At 40.0% G+C, this 25426-nt stretch overlaps 1 protein-coding gene across 3 annotated transcripts in view; it reads left to right on the forward strand.

The window, feature by feature from the left end:
- Positions 1-23489, forward strand: part of SMURF2 (SMAD specific E3 ubiquitin protein ligase 2) — a 116800-nt gene extending 93311 nt beyond the window's left edge. The window contains exons 10-20 of one of the 3 annotated variants that reach the window (XR_006782790.2): positions 576-734; positions 4933-5128; positions 6311-6414; positions 9084-9198; positions 11148-11326; positions 12365-12502; positions 15703-15823; positions 18409-18610; positions 19809-19884; positions 20205-20680; positions 22134-23489. Coding sequence is in view for 1 of the 3 variants with exons in the window: in XM_045814604.2 (XP_045670560.1) it covers positions 576-734; positions 4933-5128; positions 6311-6414; positions 9084-9198; positions 11148-11326; positions 12365-12502; positions 15703-15823; positions 18409-18610; positions 19809-19884; positions 20205-20304 (1390 nt within the window). In the remaining 2 variants the exon portion in view is untranslated. Of the gene's footprint in view, positions 1-575; positions 735-4932; positions 5129-6310; positions 6415-9083; positions 9199-11147; positions 11327-12364; positions 12503-15702; positions 15824-18408; positions 18611-19808; positions 19885-20204 lie in introns of all 3 variants that reach the window. The other 2 variants (XR_006782791.2, XM_045814604.2) reach the window with 2 other exon arrangements.
- Positions 23490-25426: the final 1937 nt, after the last annotated feature.

A 25426-nucleotide genomic window follows, 5' to 3' on the forward strand; every position in this document is an offset into this window, starting at 1 on the left:
TTAAAAAGGTTCTTCATTCACAAGCTTTATACTTTCAAAATTCAAAGTGGAACAGTTTTCCTTTAAAATACGTACTGTGATTATTTTCAGGGTTTCTAAATTCAATAACATTTCCAGTGTTGCTTTGTTGGAGAGTTTAAGATGAATATGGAGTGAACATTTATTTACACAAATTTTATGGTGTAATAATGAAAGTAATAATTGAAGGGAAATTGTAGAAAACATTTCATTCCTTATGTCATTGACATTTTGTCAGACAAGTATTGAAGCACAGTTTATGTTGGCAAATGTTGTGATTGCTTTTAATTAATTTAAAATCTGTATTACATTAAAGCCCAGGAATGAACTTACTAAAAATGTAGGCTATGTGATAAGTTCCTGAGCCATTTATGAATTGGGTTTTGAATATGCAAGTTTGTTAAACCATTGGGAATTAAGGATTCTAGCTGAACATCTCAGGTTTCTGAAACAATACATTTTCTCAGACTTCATGGAATTGTTCTGTGTCATTTACACTTGCCTGGCCCAGCAGGCTCAGCAATGAGGTATTTTTTATTTTATATTTGTTTTTGCAGGGATCTTAGCAACATCAATTGTGAAGAGCTTGGTCCATTGCCTCCTGGATGGGAGATCCGTAATACTGCAACAGGCAGAGTTTATTTCGTTGACCATAACAACAGAACAACACAGTTTACAGATCCTCGGCTCTCTGCTAACTTGCATTTAGTTTTAAAGTAAGTTTTTGAAACAGTACATGTTAAAATGCAAGCCTGAACAAAGAAAAGACTGAAGATGCTTTTTGTAATGTGATACAATGTCTGCTGTCTTCAATTATAAATTAGTTTTGTTGGATGACATTTTATGTAAGAGTATGACCTGTTTTATTCTGATACGTGAGTATTTTAATCCCACTGTGCTAGCAGGAACCTGTCCAGGAGCGTTAGGGAAGGGGTGTGTACCACAGGTGCCTCGTAGCACACTTGAGGAGACAGGATGCTTTACAGGGTAGTTGTGTTTGTTTCTTCTGTGAGTACATCAGAAACAGCTCCAGGATAGCTGAACCCGTCCCAGAGGTGGTGGTTTTTTTTTTAATCACCTTCATTGAAGTGTAAGTGACATCCAATAAACTGCATATTTAAAGTGTCCAGTTGAAGTTTTGACATATTCTAACACCTGTGAAACCAACACCACAATGTAGAGAGTGAACATACCCGTCATCCCCCCAGATTTCCTTGCGCTGCTTTGCCAAGTCCTGCTCCTGTAGGGCTTCCCCCTGTATGATTTCCTAGGGCTGCCGTAACAGAGTGTCACACACAGCGTGGTCTAAAACAACAGAAATGCATTCTTTCATGGTTCTGGAGGCTAGAAGTTTAGCATCAGGTTGTCAGCAGAGTCGGTTCCCTCTGCAAGCTCTGAAGGAGAATCTGGGCCAGGCCTCTCTCCTAGCTTCTGATGGTAGCCGGAAAAACTGGCTCTCCCTTGGCTTATAGACACATCATCTCCATCTTGTTTTTGTCTTTGTCTTCACATGGCCTTCTGTGATCTGTTTCTGCACACAGATCTTCTGACCCCAAATGTGTGGGTTTTTCCCTCAAAGCTTCCAGTTCTCCAGATCTCGGGATACCAACTGAGTGTGCAACGATTGAATTCAGGTCTGACAGACACTACCCGCGGTTAGCATCAGACCCCACAGGTTAGGGACTCACAAGAGCATCACCACTTCAGAAGCCAGTCCCAAGTACCAGGTCGTCTGTACTTTGTATTGACTGGCTGTAAATTGGGGAGTTCCCATGATTCCCTCTTTGGGTTCAGTAATTTGCTAGAATGGTTCACAGAACTCAATACTTTCTTTGCTATTACGTTTATAATAAAGCCAAATGGAAGAGGTGCATAGGGCAAGGGGTGGGGGTGGGGGTGGGGGTGGGGGTGGGGGAGCCTAGAGCTTCAGGCCCTCTCCAGGTGCTCCACCCTCCCAGTGCCTCCGTGTATTCAGCAGCCTAGAATCTCTCTGCACGTCGTCATTTGAGGGTTTTTGTGGAGTTGTCATACATAGGCATGATCAATTATTAGCTCAATCTCCAGCTCTCTCCCTCTCCTCAGAGGTTGGGAGGATGGAGCTGGAAGTTCCAGGCTTCTAATCAAGCTTTGGTTTTTCTAGCAACCAGGCCCCATCCTGAAGGTATCTAGGGCCCCACCAAGAGTCACCTCATTAAAACAAAAAATGCTCCTATACCCAGGAAATTCTAAGGGATTTAGGGGCTCTGTGTCAAACTGGAGGCAAAGAACAAATATTAGAACAAAAGATACTCCTATCATGTCTCTTACTCCGGAAACTTCAAGGATTTTAGGAATTCTGTGTCAGGAACCAGGGACAAATGCCAAGGTTTATTTCTTATTCTGCACCTGTTTGTATGCCTGCATCCAGATTTACCTCTTTTCATAAGGGTACCTAGCAGTTTATTGCATTTAGGGCCACCCTAATGCAGTGTGACCTCTCTTAGTACATCTGCAAAGACTCTCTTTCTAAATAAGGTCACATTCACAGGTACCAAGGGTTAGGACTTCACATCTTTCTGGACACAACTCAGTCCAAAACACACCCCATCTTCGGCTAACCACTGATCTGCTTTCTGTCACTATATGTTAGTTGGCATTTTCTAGAGTGTTAGATAAACGCATTCCTGCAGTATGTGGTCTTTTTTGTTTTCTATTACTCGGCATAATTATTTGGGATTCGTCTCTCTTTTGTGTATAGTTCGTTTATTTTCTTTGCTGGTTGGTGTTCCATTATGTGGATATACCAGTTCATTTATCCATTTACCCCTATTGATGGACATTGGAATTATTCCCAGTTTTTGGTCATGACAGATAAAACTATTACGGACGTTTATGTATAAGCTTTTATATGGACATATGCTCTCACTTCTCTTAGATAAACGAGCACTTAGGAGTAGAATGGCTACATCATATGATAGATTTATGTTTAACTTTTAAAAAGAACTGTCAGGTTGTTTTTCGAAGTGTTTGTATCATTTGACGTTCCCCGAAGCAGCGTGAGAGTTGTGGTCGCTCCACGTGCTTGCTAACATTGGTATGGTTGAGCCTACTAAATTCAGACCCTCTAGTCGGTGTGTAGTGGTATCTCATTGTAGTTTTCATTTGCGTTTCTCTACTGACTAATGACGTTGTGCATCTTTTCATGTGCTTATTTACCATCTGTGTGTCTGATTTGGTGAAATATTTTGCCTCCTTTTTAAAAAAATTGAGTTGTTCCTTTATTTAATTTTTGAGTTTTTAGCATTCAGTTGTATGCTTTGGAAAGAGTTTCTCCTAGTCCATAACTTGTCTTTTCATTTTCTTAACAGTATCTTTGGAAATGTGGATGAAGTTCAGTTTTTCCATTTGTTCTTTTATGGATTGTGCTTTTGGTGTCACATCTAAGAAATCTTAGCCTAATACAGGTCATGAAAATTTTCTTCTGTGTTTCAGAAGTTTTATGGCTTTCAGTTTTACATTGAGGTCTCTGATCGATTTTGAAATTCAGTGTTTGTGTGTGGTATGAGATATACACAAGTTTGTTTTGTTTTTGTTTGTTTGTTTTGGCATAGGATTAATAGAGCTGTTTAGAGAGTATATTTATTCATTCATTTATTTTTATTATGTTCAGTTAGCCACTGTATAGTAAATGCATCATTAGTTTTTGATGTAGTGTTCAATGATTCATTAGTTACGTGTAACACCCAGTGCTCATCACAGCACGTGGAATATCTTTAATATAATAATCTGTTTTGATTTTGTTTATATGTGTATATAGGAAACATCTTTAATGTTTGTGATAGTAGTAAATAGTGATTTGTGATTTTCATGAAAGCTGTATTTTCTCTGGGAAGTTACCTGTTTCAGGAATAAAATTTGGCCTGCTACATAAGAATCACTGTGTGTAAGATAAGTTTGGGGCGATTTATTAGACACCTTAAAGTTTTGTTTATCTTAGCTACCACTGCCCTTTACCTTTAGGTTAGGAAGTTGTGCTCCTGTCTGTTGTGTGTAAAATTAAACTCCAAAATGATTCAGTGTCTGCTTGGGTATCAATAGTGAAGAGTGAATTATTGGATTTTTTATTTCCTGGTAGTTTATTGGAATTATGTAGCTCATTATATCATCAGGTTCTTAAAAAAAAATTCTTAGTTGTAACTTACAGTATTTTTGCCGGGAGAATAAAAATATCTGCAGGCAATGTGCCCTTTTAAAAGTATTATATTTCTGTTGTACTTGGGAGATTATTTTCGTGTGTTTGTGGTAAACCATATATGTGCACACTTAGAAGTCTCTTTAGCACAATATGAATGTACTTAATACCACTGACTATATATTAGAAAAAGGTTACAATGGTAAGTTTTATGTGTTGTATATTTTCCACCGTAAAAAGAAAAGTAGTCATTTTATAAGGCATTTAGACATGTTTGTAATGTGTTCATTTCTCTGTGCCAGTAACTCACACGTGATCTTCCAAATTCTTGTGGTCTAGACTTAGCACGTATAGGAAAGGGGCTCCTGCCAAACTGCCAGCTCAAAGTGTCTCTTCCAGAGAGACAGACTCGAGATAACAGGCACAGGGTTTGGCATATGCCTGAATTTTAAAATGGGTGATGGTCAACTATGCAGAAAAAAATGGAGGATGGTATTTGAGAAATTTATTCTCAGCAGCTAAATAAAGCTGCATGGATAAAACTCTGTTGTTCTGTTCTATAAATTTGTGTGGATTCTGAGAAATAAACTGGAGGTAGTTTATCGTCATCAAAAATGTCAAGCCAAGAATATCACAAGGACTGAAAATTATACAGGTAGACTTGCTTTCTAGTATGATGCTCTTTTAAATGTATAATTGCAATCTCTTGTACTTAAAATACTAGCATTTCTGTTTACTTTCAGTCGGCAGAACCAGTTGAAAGACCAGCAGCAACAGCAGGTGGTGTCGTTATGCCCCGACGACGCGGAGTGTCTGACAGTCCCGCGGTACAAGCGAGACCTGGTTCAGAAACTAAAAATTTTGCGGCAGGAACTTTCCCAACAGCAGCCTCAAGCTGGTCATTGCCGCATTGAAGTTTCCAGGGAAGAGATTTTTGAGGTAAATTTACAAGTCTTAAAATAGAAAAACATTAAATTTCAGTGTTTCACTGTTTTCTAAGAATACTTTCTGGAATTCCTCTCTCGCTAGAATGGGACAGTTTTCATTAATTTCTTTTTTAATTGTGGGGAATAAAGGCAATACTATCAGAGATTTAATCTAGAAGATAAACATTTAAATGGGATGAAGAGTGTGAAACATTCCAGTTGGTTCAGCTTGCTCTCTGCATTGCAAGTACTTACTTGTTAATAAATTTATATATATGTATGTGTGTGTGTAATATATATATATTAAAGTAAACTCTGCGGCCGTGGTGGGGCTTGACCTTATAACCCCAAGATCAAGAGTCACATGCTTCATCACCAGCCAGGTGCCCCTGTCCTGTTAATGAGTTTTAAAAAGACAGCAAATACTATCCATCCCTTACTTTCTAATTCTTCCAAAAGATGAGTGACTCTTAAGTCAAAAAATCATTTTGTTTAATTCTTTTTGGACTACTTCCTTAATTTATTGAAAATCTCCCTTTCTAGTATATTCTTGTATCTTTGGACTTTATAGCCCTACTATCACCTTCAAAGTTCTTCCATAATACGTGGCAGAGGTCCAAGGCAGGGGTTTCCCACTCATTAGAGGATTTGTGGGTAAAAGATATTTGGGGATTTGATAACCTTTTTCCTAAAGGATGAACTTTTTTCTCTCGGGACAATTCTGACCTTGTTTGTAAGTCAGTCATTTGTATTTTAAAATAATATGAAGATGCCGGTTTAATGAAGATCACATAAATGATTACTTATGTTCTTTTGAACTTTCTTTTTCTCATCTTTACTTTCTGTTGGTGCCTATGACCTAGAATTAGGTCAACTAACTTTTAAATATTTAGTATTTTTGTCAGATTCTGTTAATGTGAGTGTGCTGGGTTCATAGAACTTGAATATGGAGTTCTGTACTTAGGCTATTAGTATTTATCAGATGAATTAATTTCAGTAGTATTAAGCTATATCCATCTTGTTTTTATAAGTTCCATGAGGTTTCAAACGCTTGGAGTTTATCCATTGATTTGATTGTTGAACAGATTTCATCTCATTTCAGTAAATGTATGTTTTATAGGTAGAATGCAAGGGAGAATTTAAATAACAAGTTTAAAGCACCTAGTAACAATAGTATGTTAACATCTTTTTTCAGGAATCCTATCGGCAGGTCATGAAAATGAGACCAAAAGATCTGTGGAAGCGATTAATGATAAAATTTCGTGGAGAAGAAGGCCTTGACTATGGAGGGGTTGCCAGGTAAATACTTGCTTATGAGTAAATGACATATGGTTATATTCATAAGCTTAAGATAAGTTTCCTCTGGTGATACTTATTTTCTAGTGTAACATTCCCTAATTTTTGCAGTACAGAGGATATCCTCATAGATATGTTTGTGATGAGGTTGGCGCAGTACTGCCACCACTGAGTGATTGAGAGCTCCCTACTGGATTATCCAGCCCAGCGAGACTTCCTCTGAAAACTAGCTGCAACCCTCCATGGGCAGGGGTGGGCCCCCGGGCCCTGCATGCTTTCCGTCTCTCTCCTTCAGTATGTGTTATTCCCTCTGCTTTACATTGTTAGGAACCATCTGGAGATTTTAATGATGTATATTCTAAACTGAATGCTGTTTTCCTTTGCTCCCATTGCTATGCTTTTTAACCTTGTTAAAGTAGTGTCTGTGTGTGCATGTAAGTATGGAGGCGTGTATATACATATGTATATATCATAAGTGGTCTTTAAAATGTTTCAATATAGAAGCTGTAATGTTTATGCTACATACATTCAAATGTAGGTTTTTTTTTTTTTTTTACAGGTTTGTGAAAATTTACTTTATGTAGATGTAGCAGAAACATTATAACTTCTGTACTGACATGTCCTAAGGACCATTGTGATAATTCTTCTATCCCTAATCTAAATCCAGCCTGAATTAAATTTGTGTTTCCACCAAGTCCCATTACTGGTTTTCACCTGTAGGCTTCTTTTTATTCTGTGGCCTTTTTACCTATAAATGGATGGTTTCTTTAGTTTGGAATTTCAGAATTGATCACGTGTACATCATACTTAGGGCTCGATAGTTCCCGTGGAATGCTTACAATTTGCTCCTAACTAAATTTGAATGCTTCTCGGGAAAACTTGTTAATTATCTGTTGATGGAATCTAAATGCTGTAATTATATATATAGTCAAATAAGTAGTCAGTCTTTTGTTTATTTCTTAACTTCATTACTGCCAGGGTTTGGGCAGACTAAAAGCGATGTGGCAGTGAAATGCTTTTTCTGCTCTGTATTGCATAGTGGAACCCCAGAGTAGCTGGGATCTGCTTACACTGTGTTCTTAATACTTGGCAAAACAAAACAAAAATTTGGATTTTCTTTAAAATAATGCATCAGAAAGCATAGAGGACTTGTTAGGTGAGCTTGTTAGGTGTGTTGACAAATCTTGTTTATATGGAGACCTCCCTCACTTCCTTTTTTAATCTCTAGAGTTCTTCCAGTATTACATAAATGGTGGTGATTTGATTTAGACTCCATCACCTACAGAACTTTGAAACATTTTTAACTACTTGTCAAGTGTTTCACTGCATTTCCTAAAAACATTTTTCAATCTTTTTATAAAGGTTTTATTTATTTGAGAGTGAGCGAGCGCATGCAAGAGCATGAGTGGGGGGAGGGACAGAGGGAGAAGCAGACTCCCCACTGAGCAGGGAGCCCAGTGTGGGACTTGATCCCAGGGCCTGGGATCCTGACCTGAGCTGAAGGCAGATCTTAACCTACTGAGCCACCCAGGCGCCCCTCAGTCTGTTTAATCCATAATATCAGAGCATATTTAAATACCTTTCCTGGTGGGAGAATGACAAGAATTGAGACTAGAACTACATCTCTTTGAGTCCTAGACTAGTGATTTTGTTTTATCAAGATGAATAACGAGTTACCTTTCATACGAAAAACATAAAGGATTTAATAAGTTTCAGGTGCTAGTACTGTTTATTATGTGGGTTTTTTTTTTTTTTTTTTAAGATTTTATTTATTTATTTGACAGAGATAGAGACAGCCAGCGAGAGAGGGAACACAAGCAGGGGGAGTGGGAGAGGAAGAAGCAGGCTCATAGCGGAGGAGCCTGATGTGGGGCTCGATCCCATAACGCCGGGATCACGCCCTGAGCCGAAGGCAGACGCTTAACCGCTGTGCCACCCAGGCGCCCCTATTATGTGGGTTTTTTTAAAACACCGATGTACACTGGAAGCCAATTACTATGGAACCTACCCCCCAAATGCAGGTTTGCTCTTGTGTTCCTCCCTACACCAAATGCCTTGCAGTGTCTGATTACTTCATACTTTTATTATGGTTGATTTTAAGGTTTACACAAAAAAAGATGATGAAATGGGATGATTGCCTTACCAAACAATATCAACAACAAAACAGAGCCTTATCTAAAAGTGAGAGTAAATCAATGCTATAATATTTTATCAGTATAAACCAGTATAAATGGGCCGTAATAGGAATGGACCAGAATAGTATAGACCACATGGATGCTTTGAAACAAAACCATATTCTTCCCTTCATTTTATATTTATCCTGGATTAGAAATTTATTTAGTAATTAAATAGGTTACAGACCACTAGGCTGCAGCAGCTAACGAGTAGTTGGCACTTCTGGATAATACCTTTCTACTGAGTCCTGTGACTCTCGGTCATATACCGAAATGTCATAAAATTGCCCTAAATAGAGTGAGAAGTGACTTTAATATAACAAAACAAGAGTTTGCTTTTTTGGGCATGGTAGATTTTTCCAATGTCATTTTATAGAGCTAGTTAGTGATGCTTTATTTTCTTTTATTTAAAAAATTACTTGCTAAAATAATTAATAGCATATCTTAACAAAAATATTCATTCGCTAAAAAATTCCTGTGTCCTTTCTTGCTTTCTAGGGAGTGGTTATATCTCTTGTCACATGAAATGCTGAATCCTTACTATGGCCTCTTCCAGTATTCAAGAGATGATATCTATACGTTGCAGATCAATCCTGATTCTGCGGTTAATCCGGTAAGATTGGTGGTTATGATGATGTGAATTAACTTGTGACCTGTAATGCTTTTCATATTGAAGTGTCAGTGGAGGGTTACTGTCCTTGTCCTAGTCGCTACCTACCTAGCAAGTCCTCTTTTGGAAAATTTTCTCCAGTAAATGATGTGGGTATATGCAGTCGTTTGTGCACAGGGATGTGCACTGCATCATTTAAAGTAGCCCTAATTGGAAACAATATCGTTGTCCGTAAGAGAGGGATTGAATAAATTATGATATTGAAGCAAAATTACATTAATGGTAAAGAGCATAGGTTCTGGAATTAGAAAGACATGAGATCATACATCCTGGTCCTGTTACTTTCTAGCTTTATGATTCAGCCTCCATTTTATCATTGTTAATAATGATAAACATAGTGTGAACCTCGGGAGGGTTGTGACGGTTAAGCGGGACCCTGCGCAGTCAGTACTCAGCATGGTGATGCGCACTGGTAACCCTATTATATATTATTAAGCACTCGATGGAAGGTAGTAGCTGTGATTAATTTGTTGTTTTTATGTCTGTTAGCTTTCCATACAAGGGCATATTGTATAGCCACTAAAATGACACTGTGGGACAGTGGTTAATGACAGGTGAAGATATAGTGCTCATGATACATTACGTGAAAAGAAAGTTACAAAATAAGATGATACGACTTTGGTAAATACATATATGTGTAAACATTGAAAGGCTCTACAATATTAATATTGATAGAGGTTATCTCCAGGTATTAGATTATGGGTGACTTTTGTTTTTGCTTGTCTATTTTCTAAATATTTTCTTTAAAAAAAACTATTTTTAAGATAAAAGGGGGGTTTAAAGATGAACTTAAAGATTACTTATTAACTAGAGAAGAAAAAAAATTTTAAATGCCAATAACTAACTGTCTATCATAAAAGACCAAATATATCCAAACATAGTAGAAATGTTAGGTTCATTGTAGAGAAATTTTATAAAGGGAAGATTTTTAGGTGAAGGCTCTGTTTGGGGAGCCCGTCACTGCCACCACATTAATAATAGCTTGTGTTTGTTGAATGTGTACCGTATGCCCATCCAGTGCCATGAGCTTCATCATTTCATTTTACTCCTTGCAGAAACCTATTTGAGATACTGTTATTACCCTCATTTTTCCAGATGTGGAAAATGAGTCCTATAGGAGTGAAGTAATTTGCCCAAATACACATGGCTGTAACTGGCAGAATTAGGGCTCTGGTCCAAGTTAGACATGAAATCTGTGCTCTTAAATCTGTGGTGTTCTGAAGTTGAGATTCTGGTTAGGTCAAGGAAATAGGGAAGTTTAGGATTGAAAGCTGCTTTTTCCACAACCGAGTCAGGATTGTAAAGGGCTCAGCAGGTGACGAAAGGAGAGGAAGAGAACAAGATCTGTGAGTGGTTTCATGAAGCTACAGTGGGAATGTAGTTTGGACTTAATTTCTAAAGGTAATTTTTGCAGAGTGACTGTACTCTCTGGGAGAAGCATTGTCCCTGGTGTAACATTTTAGCAATGGAGAGAATTTTGAACATGCCCTATGGAAACTCTCCCTATTGATTATTGACCTTTGATATGACAGCCTTTTCCACTTAAATAAGTTGTAGAGTATAAATTGATATTTATAAAAAAGATGAATGACGGGGGCGCCTGGGTAGCGCAGTCGTTAAGTGTCTGCCTTCGGCTCAGGGCGTGATCCCGGCGTTTTGGGATCGAGCCCCACATCGGGCTCTTCTGCTGGGAGCCTGCTTCTTCCTCTCCCACTCCCCCTGCTTGTGTTCCCTCTCTTGCTGGCTGTCTCTCTGTCAAATAAATAAATAAGATCTTAAAAAAAAAATCTTGAATTAAAAAAAAATGAATGATGAATGTTGCTTAATTTTTATTAAAAATTCCCTGCATAGTGTCTGACTTGAGTATTTATATAAACTTTTCTCAATTTCAGGAACATTTATCATATTTCCACTTTGTCGGACGAATAATGGGAATGGCTGTGTTTCATGGACATTATATTGATGGTGGCTTCACATTGCCTTTTTATAAACAGTTGCTTGGGAAGTCAATTACTTTGGATGACATGGAGTTGGTTGATCCAGATCTTCATAACAGTTTGGTGTGGATACTGTATGTATTGAGTCTTGTATCTGTTCATGATAGTTAGAATCTGAGCCTTAAAAAAAGATACGTGTTTCAAAATGGATGCTTTTTAAAAAAAATGATGCACAGAGAATATTGAGAGAGATTGATTATCTGAGTGTTAGGACCACATAAGACTTGTGCTCTTTCTGCTGCTTTCCTGTATATTTCAGATTCCTACAAGTTATTGCTATTACTTTAAAAAGGAAAACAAAATCTGGTATATTCTGTTTTAAAAAGGACCACTTGTAATGATTTCCTCATCATGATACAGGTGCTCTTGCAATCCTGCATGTGTGAGAATAGCAAAGTCCTGCTGAAGTAGTGATTGTTGAAACCATACTTTAAAAAGGGCATCTGTAAGAATCAGTGCTGTTTTGTCAGAGGTTATTTGTTTATAAATATACGTTGGCCATACTTATTTTTTTTTTTTTTTTTAAAGATTTTATTTATTTATGTGACAGAGAGACAGCCAGAGAGAGAGGGAACACAGCAGGGGGAGTGGGAGAGGAAGAAGCAGGCTCACAGCAGAGGAGCCCGATGTGGGACTCGATCCCGGTACGCCAGGATCACGCCCTGAGCCGAAGGCAGACGCTTTAACGACTGCGCTACCCAGGCGCCCCGGCCATACTTATTTTTAACCAAATACACAAGTAGCTTTCTCATGGGACACTCAGGCATCTGGTTGCATGGGGGCGGGTACCCAGATTCAAATAGAGTTTCTTACCTAAAAACATAACATAATTGAAGTTTTCCCTATGTAAAACATAGCCCAGCTTTGGCCAGGGGGCTTTGTCATTACTCAGGAAGTGAAATGTTTCCTGTGTTTATGAAGGTGAAAGCTCTTTGACCTTTCTGCCCAAGGACTAGGAGGTGTGGTAGCATAAGGACTAGCAAAAGCATCTGATCTTACATTTGTCATGTCATAAAACTATCTTAGTTTTATCTGTCCTACCAATTAAGCCATCTGTAGGATCCGTATTTTAAGTTTTCCAGTTAAATATCTTTCTCTTTTTTCCTTTCTAGTGAGAATGATATTACAGGTGTTTTGGACCATACTTTCTGTGTCGAACATAATGCATATGGTGAAATTATTCAGCATGAACTTAAACCAAATGGCAAGAGCATCCCTGTTACTGAAGAAAATAAAAAAGAGTATGTCAGGTAAACACTTCTGTGTTCTCAAGCCTGAGAATTATTTTAACTCTGTAGAATGGCAGTACAGAAAAACTTTGAAGTATTTAGGTCGTGTTACTTATTGCTACAAAACACGCTTCTGCAGAATTTAGTGGCGTTATAAACCACCCGCGTTTTCTTTTTTCTCACAATTCTGTGGATCAGTAATTTGGATAGGGAACAGCAGGGAGAGCTCCTCCATGTGGTGTCAACTGGGACTGACACCAGGATGGGCTCTTACTCAGCTAGGGTGGCTCAGATGGCCACGGGCTGGCTTGAATGGCCCCTGGGTCACCATTTAGGGTCAGTTCTCACTGTGGGTTGGGCTCCCTGGTTATCCCCATGTGGTATCCGGGGCCTCTCGGAATTCTCCCCACGCCCTCTCTCTTCCCAGCAAGCTAGCCAGACTTCCTGTGGGGCAGCTGGTTTCCCAGAGCACACAAGCAGAAGTTGTTAGACCTTTTTAAGGTCTAAGCCTGGAACTGGCCAGATCACCTCTGCTGTATTCTTTCTGTTAAAGTGAGTCATAAGCCAGCCCAGGCTCAGTGTGGACGAGGGGCTGTACAAAGGCACGGATGCCAGGAGACAGGGTGCGTGGGTCTGGTTGTAGCGTAGCTGCCGCAGCTAGCCGTGCAGACCGCTGCCACGCTGTGCGACCAGCACCCGCCCCGTCTGTAAGTAAGCATGTCATGAGTGTAAGGGGTAAATACAAGAAAACGTTCTTCAGATTTTATATAATCACATGATGATTGAAGAATTTAGAAGTATCGGGTTAGATCATTTGGCCTATGGTAACTAAAGTTCTTCTAAACATAAAACTATGGTAATCAAATATAGGCGTTTGAATTTGACCAGGTGTACACAGAAATGTACACGCTGTACTTTTTGGTGTAGATTATGTCCCTAAGTCTTACTGGCTTAAATTGTCCTGGCTGACACGTGAGGCCCGTCAGTCTCACAGACTGTTCTTGGGAGTGAGCACTGGAATAGCTTTTTTGGAAAGCAATTTGATAACAGCTACCAAAATGAAAATGTGCATGTGCCTTTCAACCACAGCCCTGTTTTTAGGAATCTATTCTATGGAAACACGTGTAGTTAAATACAAATGTGGATGTTCAGTTGAATACTACTTGTAAAAACAACTGAAAACTGATGGAATGTTTTTAGAGGAGAACGGTTTACATACATACATTCAACAGAATATTATATGGATGTTTGAAAGAAAGAGACTGTGTAAGTTGTCAGAGTTAAAAAAAGTTTTAGGGGCACCGGGCTGGCTCAGTCGGAAGAACATGTGATTCTTGATCTTGGGGTAATGAGTTCAAGACTCACATTGGGTGTAGAGAGAACTAAAAAAAAATTAATAAATAAACTTTTTCATTTTGTTTTAAAGGCAAGTTTTAGGGGGCGCCTGGGTGGCTCAGTCGGTTAAGCGTCTGCCTTCGGCTCAGGTCATGATCCTAGGCTCCTGGGTTGGAGTCCACATGGGGCTCCTTGCTCAGTGGGGAGCCTGCTTATCCCCCTGCCTCTCCTCTCCCTGCTTGTGCTCTCTCTGACAAATGAAAAAAATCTTAAAAAAAAAAAAATGGCAAGTTTTAGGAATTACATGGGAACAAAGTCTATGTTTTTGTTTTATAATTATTCAGAAGATGTCCAGGAAGACTACATACTAAATGTTTGGCTAGGATGAGGGAGTGCCGGTGCCGATGCTGGGCCTGGAAGTAGACAGGGAGAAGGGGGGCAATAGAATGGATTGTCTAGCGTGGACTACTCAGTTCCTAGACCCCACTTGCCAGGACTCAGTCACGTTTTCACCACACAGTCATATCTCCTACCGGATACAGTTTTGACAGAAAAAAGTTACAGAGGGGCGCGTGGGTGGCTCAGTCGGTTAAAGCGGCTGCCTTCAGCTCAGGTCGTGATCCTAGGGTCCTGGGATTGAGCCGCACGTCAGGCTTCCTACTCAGGGAGCCTGCTTCTCCCTATCCCTCTGCTGCTCCCCCTGCTTGTGCTCGCTCGCTTGCTCTCTGGCTCTCTCTCTGTCAAATAAAATCGCAAAAAAAAAAAAAAAAAAAAAAAAAAAAAAAAAAAGTTACAGAGAAAAACTTTTGTAAAGATGCGCAGTTTTGCTATGCTTTTAAACAAGCAAACAAAAGTGAGGTCCGCCAAAGGATCTAATGTTAGGTAACTTCTTAGAGTAGAGATTGATTTCCCCAAGTTTGGAAGAGGAAATGTTGACATATTTGGAAGGTGAATAGTTCTGAGATTTTTGAGGTGGAGAAGTTTTCCCGGGTAGATAGATTTTATAAAAAGGCAATTTAGTTATAAGTCCAAGTCAAAAGCATAAATAAAGCTGCAGGTTAGATGTAGTTTGGCATATTTTTTGTTGGTAGAATTACGTCTTCCAGGTTTTTTTTTTTTTTTTTTAAGCCTCCAGGGAACAATGAGTATTTAATCAAAAAGTCTATACTATTGGCTTTTACTGTTCTCATTCTGGATATGAAGAGTCTCTTTACCTCTTCCTTCCCTAACAGTAGCTCCAAAGTATAAACAAAACACCCAACACATTCAGATTATATTTTGAAATGAAACCAGAAATATAGTCTGTTTTGGTTGAATGGACTCTTTTTTCTGGTTGGTGGCTGCATGCTAGAAGTTCAGAAAGAAGTTTGTCCAGATTTTAACTTCGGACCCATCTGCTCTCGAGCTGCCTTCCGGTTTGCTAGGAGTTTCTCTCCTTTGCAGAGTTGCTTTATTCATGTCGCCACTTTTTAATTTACAGTGAACCACCTCACAGCTCAGGGTCCAGCACCCTCAGGAATCTGAGTCTTTTAGACTGTGGACTAAATTCTTTTTTTTTTTCTTTAACATTTTATTTATTTATCAGAGAGCAGGGCGTGATTGGACATGGGCAGAGGAGGAGGGAGAGGAAGAGGAAAAGAATCCTAAGCGGACTCTGTGCTGAGTGTGGAGCCCAACATGGGCCTTCATCTCATGACCTTGAGATCATGACCTGAGCTGAAACCGAGAGACCCTTAACCCACTGAGCCACCCAGGCGCCCCAGGCTGCAGACTAAATTCTTAATGCTAGGTGCTTATGAAGTGTAATGTTGTGAAAGTACAGATTCATAATAGTTACCAAATCTGAATGTATTTGATCATATGAAACCTCTGCCCAATGTTTACAGGCTCTATGTGAACTGGAGATTTTTACGAGGCATTGAGGCGCAATTCCTGGCTCTGCAGAAGGGATTTAATGAAGTAATTCCTCAGCATCTGTTGAAGACATTTGATGAGAAGGAGTTAGAGGTCAGTGTATTAATGCATGACGTCATTTAGTGTCACAAGGAAAGGTGGGGAATTTTCTGTTAACTTAGTTTTAGAGGAAAGTCCTATTGCTGGTGCTTTTGAAGTGTTATGGTGCAATGCTATGAGAATTCTTATTCACAGGAAAAGCCTTTCCTGCTTTGGAATTTCTACAAGTAAGCCATCTACCTCTCTTATATTGTGAACACTCTTTACTGATTTTTCCATATTATCCTTTCTTGTTTTCAGCGGATTTCATGTCCTATGTGTACATTCTTCTGTGTGTACATGCTCTTTTCTAGTCCCTAATTAAGTGGTTATTGATTTAATTAAATTTCATTACTTTGTCTCCACCATATTGAAATTTATTTGAATTAAAAGCCTAGGTTCAATTGGATTTACACTAAGCTTTGCAAGAAAGCATTTGATAGACAAGATTATAGAGAAATAATTAAAACACTTAGGATAAACTGTATCTAAATATCTTTCCTCTCTTTGGAAATTCATTACTAACAGTAGCAATAATAAACAGTTAATAATTTTTTTGTTGTTTTCATTTAAAGCTGGTCATTAAAACACCTTTAGTTTGGTTTTATAATTAAGACTTTAAACAAGTACACATCTGAATTTCCACCGAACTACTTTGAAAAAACAATGAGGTTTTATTCTGCTAGAGGTCCCAAATTTAATTAGTGGCTAGGAATAGCATAAATATTTGAAATCTACAAATAAATGTAAAACATGATTTTATTCATTAATGTCAGTGTCCTTTCTTTCTTTTTTTTAAAAAAAGTATTTATTGGGGGGGCGCCTGGGTAACGCAGTCGTTAAAGCGTCTGCCTTCGGCTCAGGGCGTGATCCCGGCGTTCCGGGATCGAGTCCCACATCGGGCTCCTCCGCTGGGAGCCTGCTTCTTCCTCTCTCACTCGCCTGCTGTGTTCCCTCTCTCGCTGGCTGTCTCTCTGTCACATAAATAAATAAAATCTTAAAAAAAAAAAAAAAAAAAAGTATTTATTGGGGCACCTGGGTGGCTCAGTCGGTTAAGCGTCTGCCTTCTGCTCAGGTCATGATCTTGGGGTCCTGGGATGGAGTCCTGAGGCGGGCTCCCTGCTCAGCAGGGAGTCTGCTTCTCCCTCTTCCTCTGCCCCTTCCACCCCTGTGCTTGTGCTTGCTATCTCTCTCAAGTGAATAAATGAAATCTTTTTAAAAAAATTATTTAAGTAGTCTACACCCAGCGTGGGGCTTGAACTCACAACCCCGAGATCGAGAGTCACACACTCTTTCAGCTGGGCCAGCCAGATGCCCCTTCAGTGTCCTTTGTAACTAAATCTGTTAACAGACCTGTAGGTGATTGGTTTGACTCAGTACCATCCCCCATTCCTTTTGTGTTTGAACTATTCAGTAGTGAAATGGCCAGAGGAAGTGGTCAGGAGGAGGAAGAAAACACAGCAGGAGTGGCAGTAACTCCGAAGTACAGTGTGTTTGCGTCCGTTCATAAAATGAGTGAAGAATTTGGCCGTATAATTACCACTCCTCTGAAGAAAAGAATTGGGGAGATATCTTTTGTGTTAATAATACTTCTGTAATTCTATTTGGATAACCACCTCTCTGTTTAGTGTGGCTTTGATTCAGTAATCTTTCTAGAACACTGTCAAAGCTTTGGTAGAGATTTTATTCAATAGGGTTAGGGTTTATTATATAGTTTCTATTGGTAATGAAATTAAACTTTTTATGAAAAAAAGGCATAATTTATTTTGGTGTTATATGGGATTAATAGAACTAATCATAAAATGGGGTATATGCATATTACATTATGGTTTACACTATAATTCACTGTTATAAACACTTTATTGAGATGAGTTAGTCTTGGAGCCTAAGGAGATGTGTTAATAGTATCAGAGTGATTTCGATACGGCTCGTCTGTGCTGACCATGCAGCAAGATGGCCAGCGGAGCTCTCTGTCCTGTATTTCGTACTTTGCTGTGACTTACAGATTATCAAACAGATTGTTCTCGCTTGCTCAGCACCCATTTCTTGAGTTCGGAGCCGTGTGGTTCTTGCACAGGATGGCGTGAGGTAGATGTTACCGCGGTGTTACAGTAGGGAACCTGCTGGCTGAGGGAGGTGGACCGAATTGTCCAAATCCTGGAGCTAGTAAGTGCGGAAACCCACTATGACGCAGGTATTAAGGAAGGCACATATAAACTGTATTTACTCTGAGTCAATTTTCTGTCCATTAGACAGAATTTAGAATTCTGTGAAAATATGGGACTTCCTTTCTCTCTGAAGCTCATGTTTACCACAGTGGTGGTTCTCAGACCCTGGGTGGGGCGCCTGCGGTACGGAGGTCCATGGAGCCTTAGAAGTACAGGTACCGAGTATCACCCCAGACTCGCAGAACCAAAATCTCCCAACATAGGACCTGATGGTGTGTATGTTTTGAAAAAGCTTTTAGATGATTCTGATGTGTAACTTTGATTAAGAACCATCATATGAGAGCCAACGCTACAAATCTGAAGTTCTGTTTGAGGGATTTTTGGCTTAACGAGGATTTCCACTGGCTCATTATTTGTGCAATATTTTAACAGCTCATTATTTGTGGACTTGGAAAGATAGATGTTAATGACTGGAAGGTAAACACCCGGTTAAAACACTGCACGCCAGACAGCAATGTCGTCAAGTGGTTCTGGAAGGCTGTGGAGTTTTTTGATGAAGAGCGAAGAGCACGGCTGCTTCAGTTCGTGACGGGGTCATCTAGAGTGCCTCTGCAGGGCTTCAAAGCTTTACAAGGTGGGGCACACGGCGCGGCCTCCGAGGACTCGGGGGAGGGCGTCGAGATGCGGTCTATGTAGTTTACAACCCGTGGGCTTATAAGCAGATTCTCTTCATTCTGTTTCGTATCTGTAACTCTCATATCTTGATACCTTCATCTCCTTCCTTTCCTGTGTTCTCCTCCCAAGAGCCTTTTGTGCCGGGCTTCTCTGTGATTGTGCCGCCCGCTAGAGACCGTAGGTGACGATGCTCTGCCTTTTCTGGTCACCTTGCTCTGAGCCTGTGTTGCACATCCCGACAGAGAAAGCCTGTCTGCTTCCACCTTCACAGCTCAACCTGGCAAAACCTAAACCCATTTGGGATGCCTCTTCCCTCTTTTTAATTCTTCTAATAGAAAGAGGCAGCGTGAGTTTGTGGAAACCGTTGGTCAGAGCACTTTCCTTACTGTATGGCGTCGGACTGTGTGTTTACAAACTTTCCATTTTTAAGAATTGTTTTCTGTGGCATAGCTGTGTATTTGGGCATGAGCTGGTAATGTCGCTAAGGACTGTGGTGCTTCCCTGGGTGACAGTTGCTCCCTTTCCCTCGGAAGCTCTTCACCCGTAAAGCCACTGCTGCCGGCCGTGACTGGGTCGTACACAGCAAGCCTGGGGCAGAATTCGCCAGAGTTGCCCGCGGCGCAATGTCACGCGTCCACAGGGAGAGCAGACTTTGCGTCGTGCTTACATTCCCTGTTTGAAAACTCACCAGCAGCCTACGCATCTGAAGCTGTATTTCCACATACACTTCTCGGGCATCTTATGTGAACTGAAATTTATTCCATGGGCTGCTAATCTTTTGCTCTCGGCCAAGTTTGAGGCATGAAACCTAAATTTGCATTTAGGTTGTTACCTTTTTGAATGTGTATATATGTATATTTGATCTTAGATTTGTCCATTTACTTCTCATACTTTTGGCACATGAATTTTTTTTATAGAAGATAGAAATTGGCAAAGGATTTCGATCCTGGACTTTTTCTCAAATTGAAACGCTAGCATATTAAGGAATCCAGTGTTATCCAGTTTTCAAAACCCAGATTCTTTTCCTGCTGCCCTTGGCAGCTTGTAGTGGAGTCACCAGTATCCCCATCCCTAGGCCCTGTGGTTTCTGTGCCAGTTTTATTCTGCGAGTTCGGAGACTGATACGGTCACGTGACCCACACTACCTTCTTCGGCAGGTGCCGCAGGCCCACGACTCTTCACCATACACCAGATTGATGCCTGCACTGACAACCTGCCAAAAGCCCACACTTGGTGAGTTACTTACGGAGCTTTCCCCCCTCATTCCGTGTCTGTAGGTGTTAGTTTTAAACCGATTTGATGTTTCATTTGCTGTTCTTATTACTAAGAGAACTCCAGAAGGAATAAAAGCAACTTTTAAGTGAATTAAAATTATTCAGAAGTTGGTAGGAAAGCCTGAAAGTGGCGGTCTCTGCTTTGGAGAAATCCAACTTTCAGTTTTCTGTGTGTCACGCGAAGTGATGTGCTGGAATTAGTGTAACACTGCGCTTGCTAGGCTAGGCCAGTTGGCTTCTTCTCAATGAACTGTGTCAATCTGATTTGCTTATTTACAGCTTCAATCGAATAGACATTCCGCCCTATGAAAGCTATGAAAAGTTATATGAAAAGCTGCTAACAGCCATCGAAGAAACATGTGGGTTTGCTGTGGAATGACAGACTTCAAGGATTTCCCCAGGACTCTATTTATACCCCGACCGCCAGCCTCCTTTCAGCAAAGTTTCGCAGAATGCGGAAATACAGGATAATGCCCCCCCCTTAAAATTTTTTTAGGACACTGTGAGGGGAAAGGACAATTTTGAAATTCCTTTTCAAGGAAAAAAAGAGGTCTTTATGCTTTGCCATGAGGCCACACTCAGCTGCTATTTAAAATTAATATCTTGAACCTTAAAGAATGCTGACTTTTCCTACATTTCCAGAGTTAGGCAGTATTCTACACTTAAAGACTACTACTATTTTTATAAAAGGTAATCTATTCAAATCGCTCCACAGATTTCAAGTCTCTCAAACATCAAGACAGCTTCAGCAGTCGGTACGCGTCACGTTTCATTTTGATTGAATATATGATTTTGAACAGCTCCTGTACTTGTTCTTTGTAAAAGAAAAAATAAAATTATTTTGAATTATTCTACCTTTGTAAACAATTGGCTAAAGGAATCGTTATCTTTAAAAAAAATTAAGCCATTTACACGTTTAATTACATTTTTCTATAGCAAAGCATTATATTTTAAAAGCAATATATGTTTCAACCGAGCCTAAGTGAGTCTTTTGTATATTTCTCAAGCACGACCTTCCTGGAATACAGCCACATAATTTTGGTTGTCAGATTCCTAATGCAACCATTTAGTCTAAACTTAGTAGCTTATTTGATACGGTAAGATGCATTCAGGGGCTCCTTGTTTTTAAGAGACTTAAAGAACACCCTAATTTTCTTCATCTTAAATCAGTATGATTAGGTATTTTGGCCTTACTTTTCATCTTAAATGGAAATACTGCATTTTTAAAGCTCCTCAGATTGTGTGGATGGGATGGGATTTTCATTCTTTTGCTGGGTCAGCTTATCTTTAATATATATACTATTTCTGTAAACCAAAGTCTCCTATGACAAGTGCACCTAATTTATATTTTAATTATGGCCTAAGTTTCTATCAAGTAAACCATCCAGTATCTTTGTTTAGCTGCTCATGATGTTTTAATCAGCTGAAATTATGACAAAGGAAACATTATATTTAGCCAGCTTAGAAAATCCTGGTTTTACCTAATAAAATGAAGGTGAGGTGGGGGGGTAGGATTACTGAAGAAATAGTGATTCTGAATCTCTGGTATGAATTAGTTCAGAACTGAAGAATTCATTTTGGAGGTAAAGGAATCCCAGTTCGCTTGGTGTTGATCAGCATCTGATTTGGAAATATCCAGATTTAGCTTTCAAGGTGTGTGGCATGTTGTGTAATCCAGAAGGCAACCAAAATTCTGGAGTAAGGGATTGAAAAAATCTGAACTCATGGATGGATTTGTAAATTCAACCATCCAGTATCTGCACTATATATATATTTTCTCTTACACTGATGTGAATCAAGAAGGGCAATTTTGATGAGATAGCTCTGTTGAAATTTTGCAGCTTAATCATCAAGTGAATAGGCTCTTTGTGTTCTTTCGTTTGTTGGATTGGTTTTCAGCCTGTTTTCATGAGCCAAGGGGTTCCTCCGAGGTGCCTCAGAAGTAATGGTTTAAGAGAGGAGGAACAGAGGGGGAGAGGAAAGGCCTAGTTGGAATCTGAGCAGAAGCCTCTAACCCCCCCCCCCCACCCCCTTTACCAGAGCAGCTCCCAGTTTCTCTCTTCTGTGTATTGGAATTCCAAGGAAGCTTTTATGGGGTGGAAGGTTGGGGGAGGGGATATAAAAGAAGTGGACATTTTGTTGTTTAAAAAAAAAAAAAGTCGAGAACTACTTGCGTAGTTTCTAAGTATTTGAATTTCTTTCATTCAGCCAGATTGGACTGCTACATGCCAGCCGGTCACAGTCCCACCGCGCAGTGGCAACGTGCTTCTGACTTTTCCTTCCCACTTCGTGTTTTCCTGCTGCATTCTTTAGTAGTACCCAAGGACATCTCGAAATGTACAGAAGAGGCTTCTAAACTATTTATCTGCTTTCAGCTTTCACAGTAGTACCGTATTGGTTGCAGGGCCGTCTCTTTTATATTAAAGCACTAGTGCAGTGTAATCGTGCCTACTCTTAGAATCTTCCAAAAAGTAAGTACCTGATGAACACTTCAGAGAAGTCCTGACGGATGCAGTCATAATGCTACTATCATAATGTCCAATGAAGCAGGCTAATACCATCGCTCTTGAGTGCCTTTTTAACTTTATAATAATGACTTACTAGAGGTGTAAAGGAAGCCTACCCTGACACTCTCTGGGATCGCCACCATGATTCAGAAGGACATGATTTAGATTTCATTCTCAAAATTATGTTCCCTGATGACTTCCAAACAGGTGCTAAGCAAAAAAACCCCACCGTGTCATTGAATCTGGGCCTCGCACCTCATGTGTAATGTGAATATTTATTTCCACACGGCCCTCTGAGCTGGCTTTTTTCTAATCCCTCCCTGTAGTTGTGTTATTTCAGATACGTGATGTCACGTTTCCAAACACCGTCTCTCCATCATGAAAGCTTAATTACGAACAGTGATTATTTGTAGAGCTCATACGCAGCACAGAGGTGAGTTCTGTTTCAGACGTCTAACTTCTTGGTGTAAAGTTTTCAACAGCGCTGTGTATAGTGTACATTTTGTTTTGCACATACATTGTTGCCCGGAATGGGTTTTATTTCTACCGTCTGTTTTTTCAGTTAGTATTTAGGGTTCAGAGCACAAAATTCCTTTCTTTTAAATGCAATGTAATTCGCTTTATTTTACAACACAGTCCGCTTTGAACTTCCGGGGCATCGAACCGGTTGCTTTGTTGGGAGTTAGAGACGATTCCAGGCATCTGTGCAGTTGGAGAGCGCGGCTCCCGCTGCTTCTGTAGGGAAGCTGGGGGCACGTGACGCTCTTCTGTTTGGGTGATGATTGTACCACATGCTGAGTTGTTTTCTTTCGAGATGTAATTAGTTCACTTCATGTAATATTCTTCTTTCTCTCAGACTGACTTTAAAAACAAAGTTTTATCATTTTCATTGTATTGGTATTTATTACAGAGTGTTTTAGCTTTGATATTCTTTGTATTTTCACTCAGTTGTTACATGAGCTTTATCAATAACATCTGTATAAATGGTTTTTAAAATTAACTATGTATGTGCCCATGCCGCAGTTGAGCAATAAAATGAATGCTGTTTGCACTGTCACAGCATCAAAGTTTTTAAAGAATATTGAATTTATAATGCATTGTTTTGCTAAAACGTCACGATTGGCTCTATCGAGAGTGACAGCATGTGAGTCATCAAGTGAGAAGTTCACGAAGATTCACGTGCCTGCCTCCGTTGTTGCCTCTGTCACACCGCAGAACCCCGGGGAGGTCCCCCCCACCCACCCCCGTCCCCGTCCCCGGGCAGAGCAGGTGGCTCGGCCGCCAGCAGCTGCTGGGAGGCTGTGTGGACATGGATTTCGGGTGCTGCTCTGGGCTCCCTGGGGCAGTGTGCTGGGCCCGGAACGGTGTCTGTCGGGGCTCTGGCGGCCCGAGCAGTGGTGGGGGCCTCCTCTGCTACCTTGGTGTCAAGACGTAAAATCCTCAAAAGGAGAAACCAATTACGTGTTTCCAAGAAACCAAGACTTTAAGGGCCCTGATTCACAACTCTCTAAATGATAGTGGATCAAAGTCCAGCTAAATATACTGGTGGAAAAAGGAATGGCTACGATGTTTCTTCCTCCACAGCGCAGCCTGTGTAAGTCTCCCCTACAGCACGGGCCGCACAGAAGGAATGTTGGGCAAGTGCAGGGAGGTGGTCGTGGTGTAGGAAAGCCCAGACAATGGGCGTGCTGTCTTTTATATCCTTTTGAAAATTTTTTTTGCTTGGCCTCACGTTGCCATGTTTATTGGTTATTATCTAAAATTTGTTGTGTTAGTATATTAAGGATTTTCGTATTTTTATAATCTATGAATTACCCAAAAGTTTGATTTGATGTTACATTTTTCTGCTGTGTGGCGACCTAAAAGGTTTGTCTCTTTGTTATATTGAAGGTTAACCTTGTACCCACCGCGTTTATTCATTTTGTGTATCCAGATGCTTACAGTTAGGATACATAGAACAGAACAAGAGCCTTGTAACAGGATAGAGGTAATTATACAGGAAAAAGGGTTACGTTCCTACATTAACACCCTTAGAAAACCAGACAAGCCAGATTTTAATTTTTTTAATATATTTTTTTAAAAGATTTATTAGAGGGATAGCAAGCACGGAGGGGAGGGGCAGAGGGAGAGGTATAAAGAATCCCGAGCAGACTCCACAGTGAGTGTGGAGCCCAATGCGGGGCTTGATCTCATGATCCTGAGATCATGACCTGAGCCAAAACCAAGAGCTGGATGCTTAACTGTGCCACCCAGGCGTCCCAAGGTGTATGAATTCTTAATGTATTTTGGATATTAATCCCTGGTTAGTATTTCATTTACTAAAATTTTATCCCCATTCAATAGGTTACCTTTTCGTTTTGTTTTTACTTTTAAGTAATTTCTACACCCTACATGGGGCTCAAACTTACAATTCTGAGATCGAGAGTCACATGCTCTTCTGAGCCTGCCAGGTGCCCCAAAGGTTAAATCTATTTTTTTTGTTAGTATTTTTATTTATTTATATTTTCAAGTCACATGCTGTACCAACTGAGCTAATCAGGTGCCCCAATAAGCCAGATTTTAAAGTTACATTTATTGGGTCTTTGCCCTATGACTTTGTTCTTTCAACAAATACCTATTGTGCTCCTACTCGGTGTCAGGCTCTGTACTAGTTGCTAGGGATATAGCTTCTTCCTTGTGTTTGTGTTCATTATACAGTTGGCTACATTTCCAAGGTGATACGCTCAACTGTTGCTGATTGGCATACTTTTGTGGATTTTGGGCTCTGGTTTATCTAGGTTAACAATTAGTCTATAATATGAGTTGTAAACCCCACTTCTGTCTCCCTTGAGGTGTTTTGTAACTGAAGAAAGTGGAGAGGCAACTGTAGCAGTCCATGGGGTGGGTGATGGACCCTTCTAAGATATTTCTCCTGCCCACCCAAATGTTCATGATGTTCTGACTTTTAGCACAGGAACTGGGCTTGAAGATGGAGACGCACCTCAAACTCAACCT

The sequence above is a fragment of the Ursus americanus genome, chromosome 23 (genome assembly GCF_024610735.1).
Source record: "Ursus americanus isolate L20-20 chromosome 23, mUrsAme1.1.p, whole genome shotgun sequence".
Taxonomy (NCBI): domain Eukaryota; kingdom Metazoa; phylum Chordata; class Mammalia; order Carnivora; family Ursidae; genus Ursus; species Ursus americanus.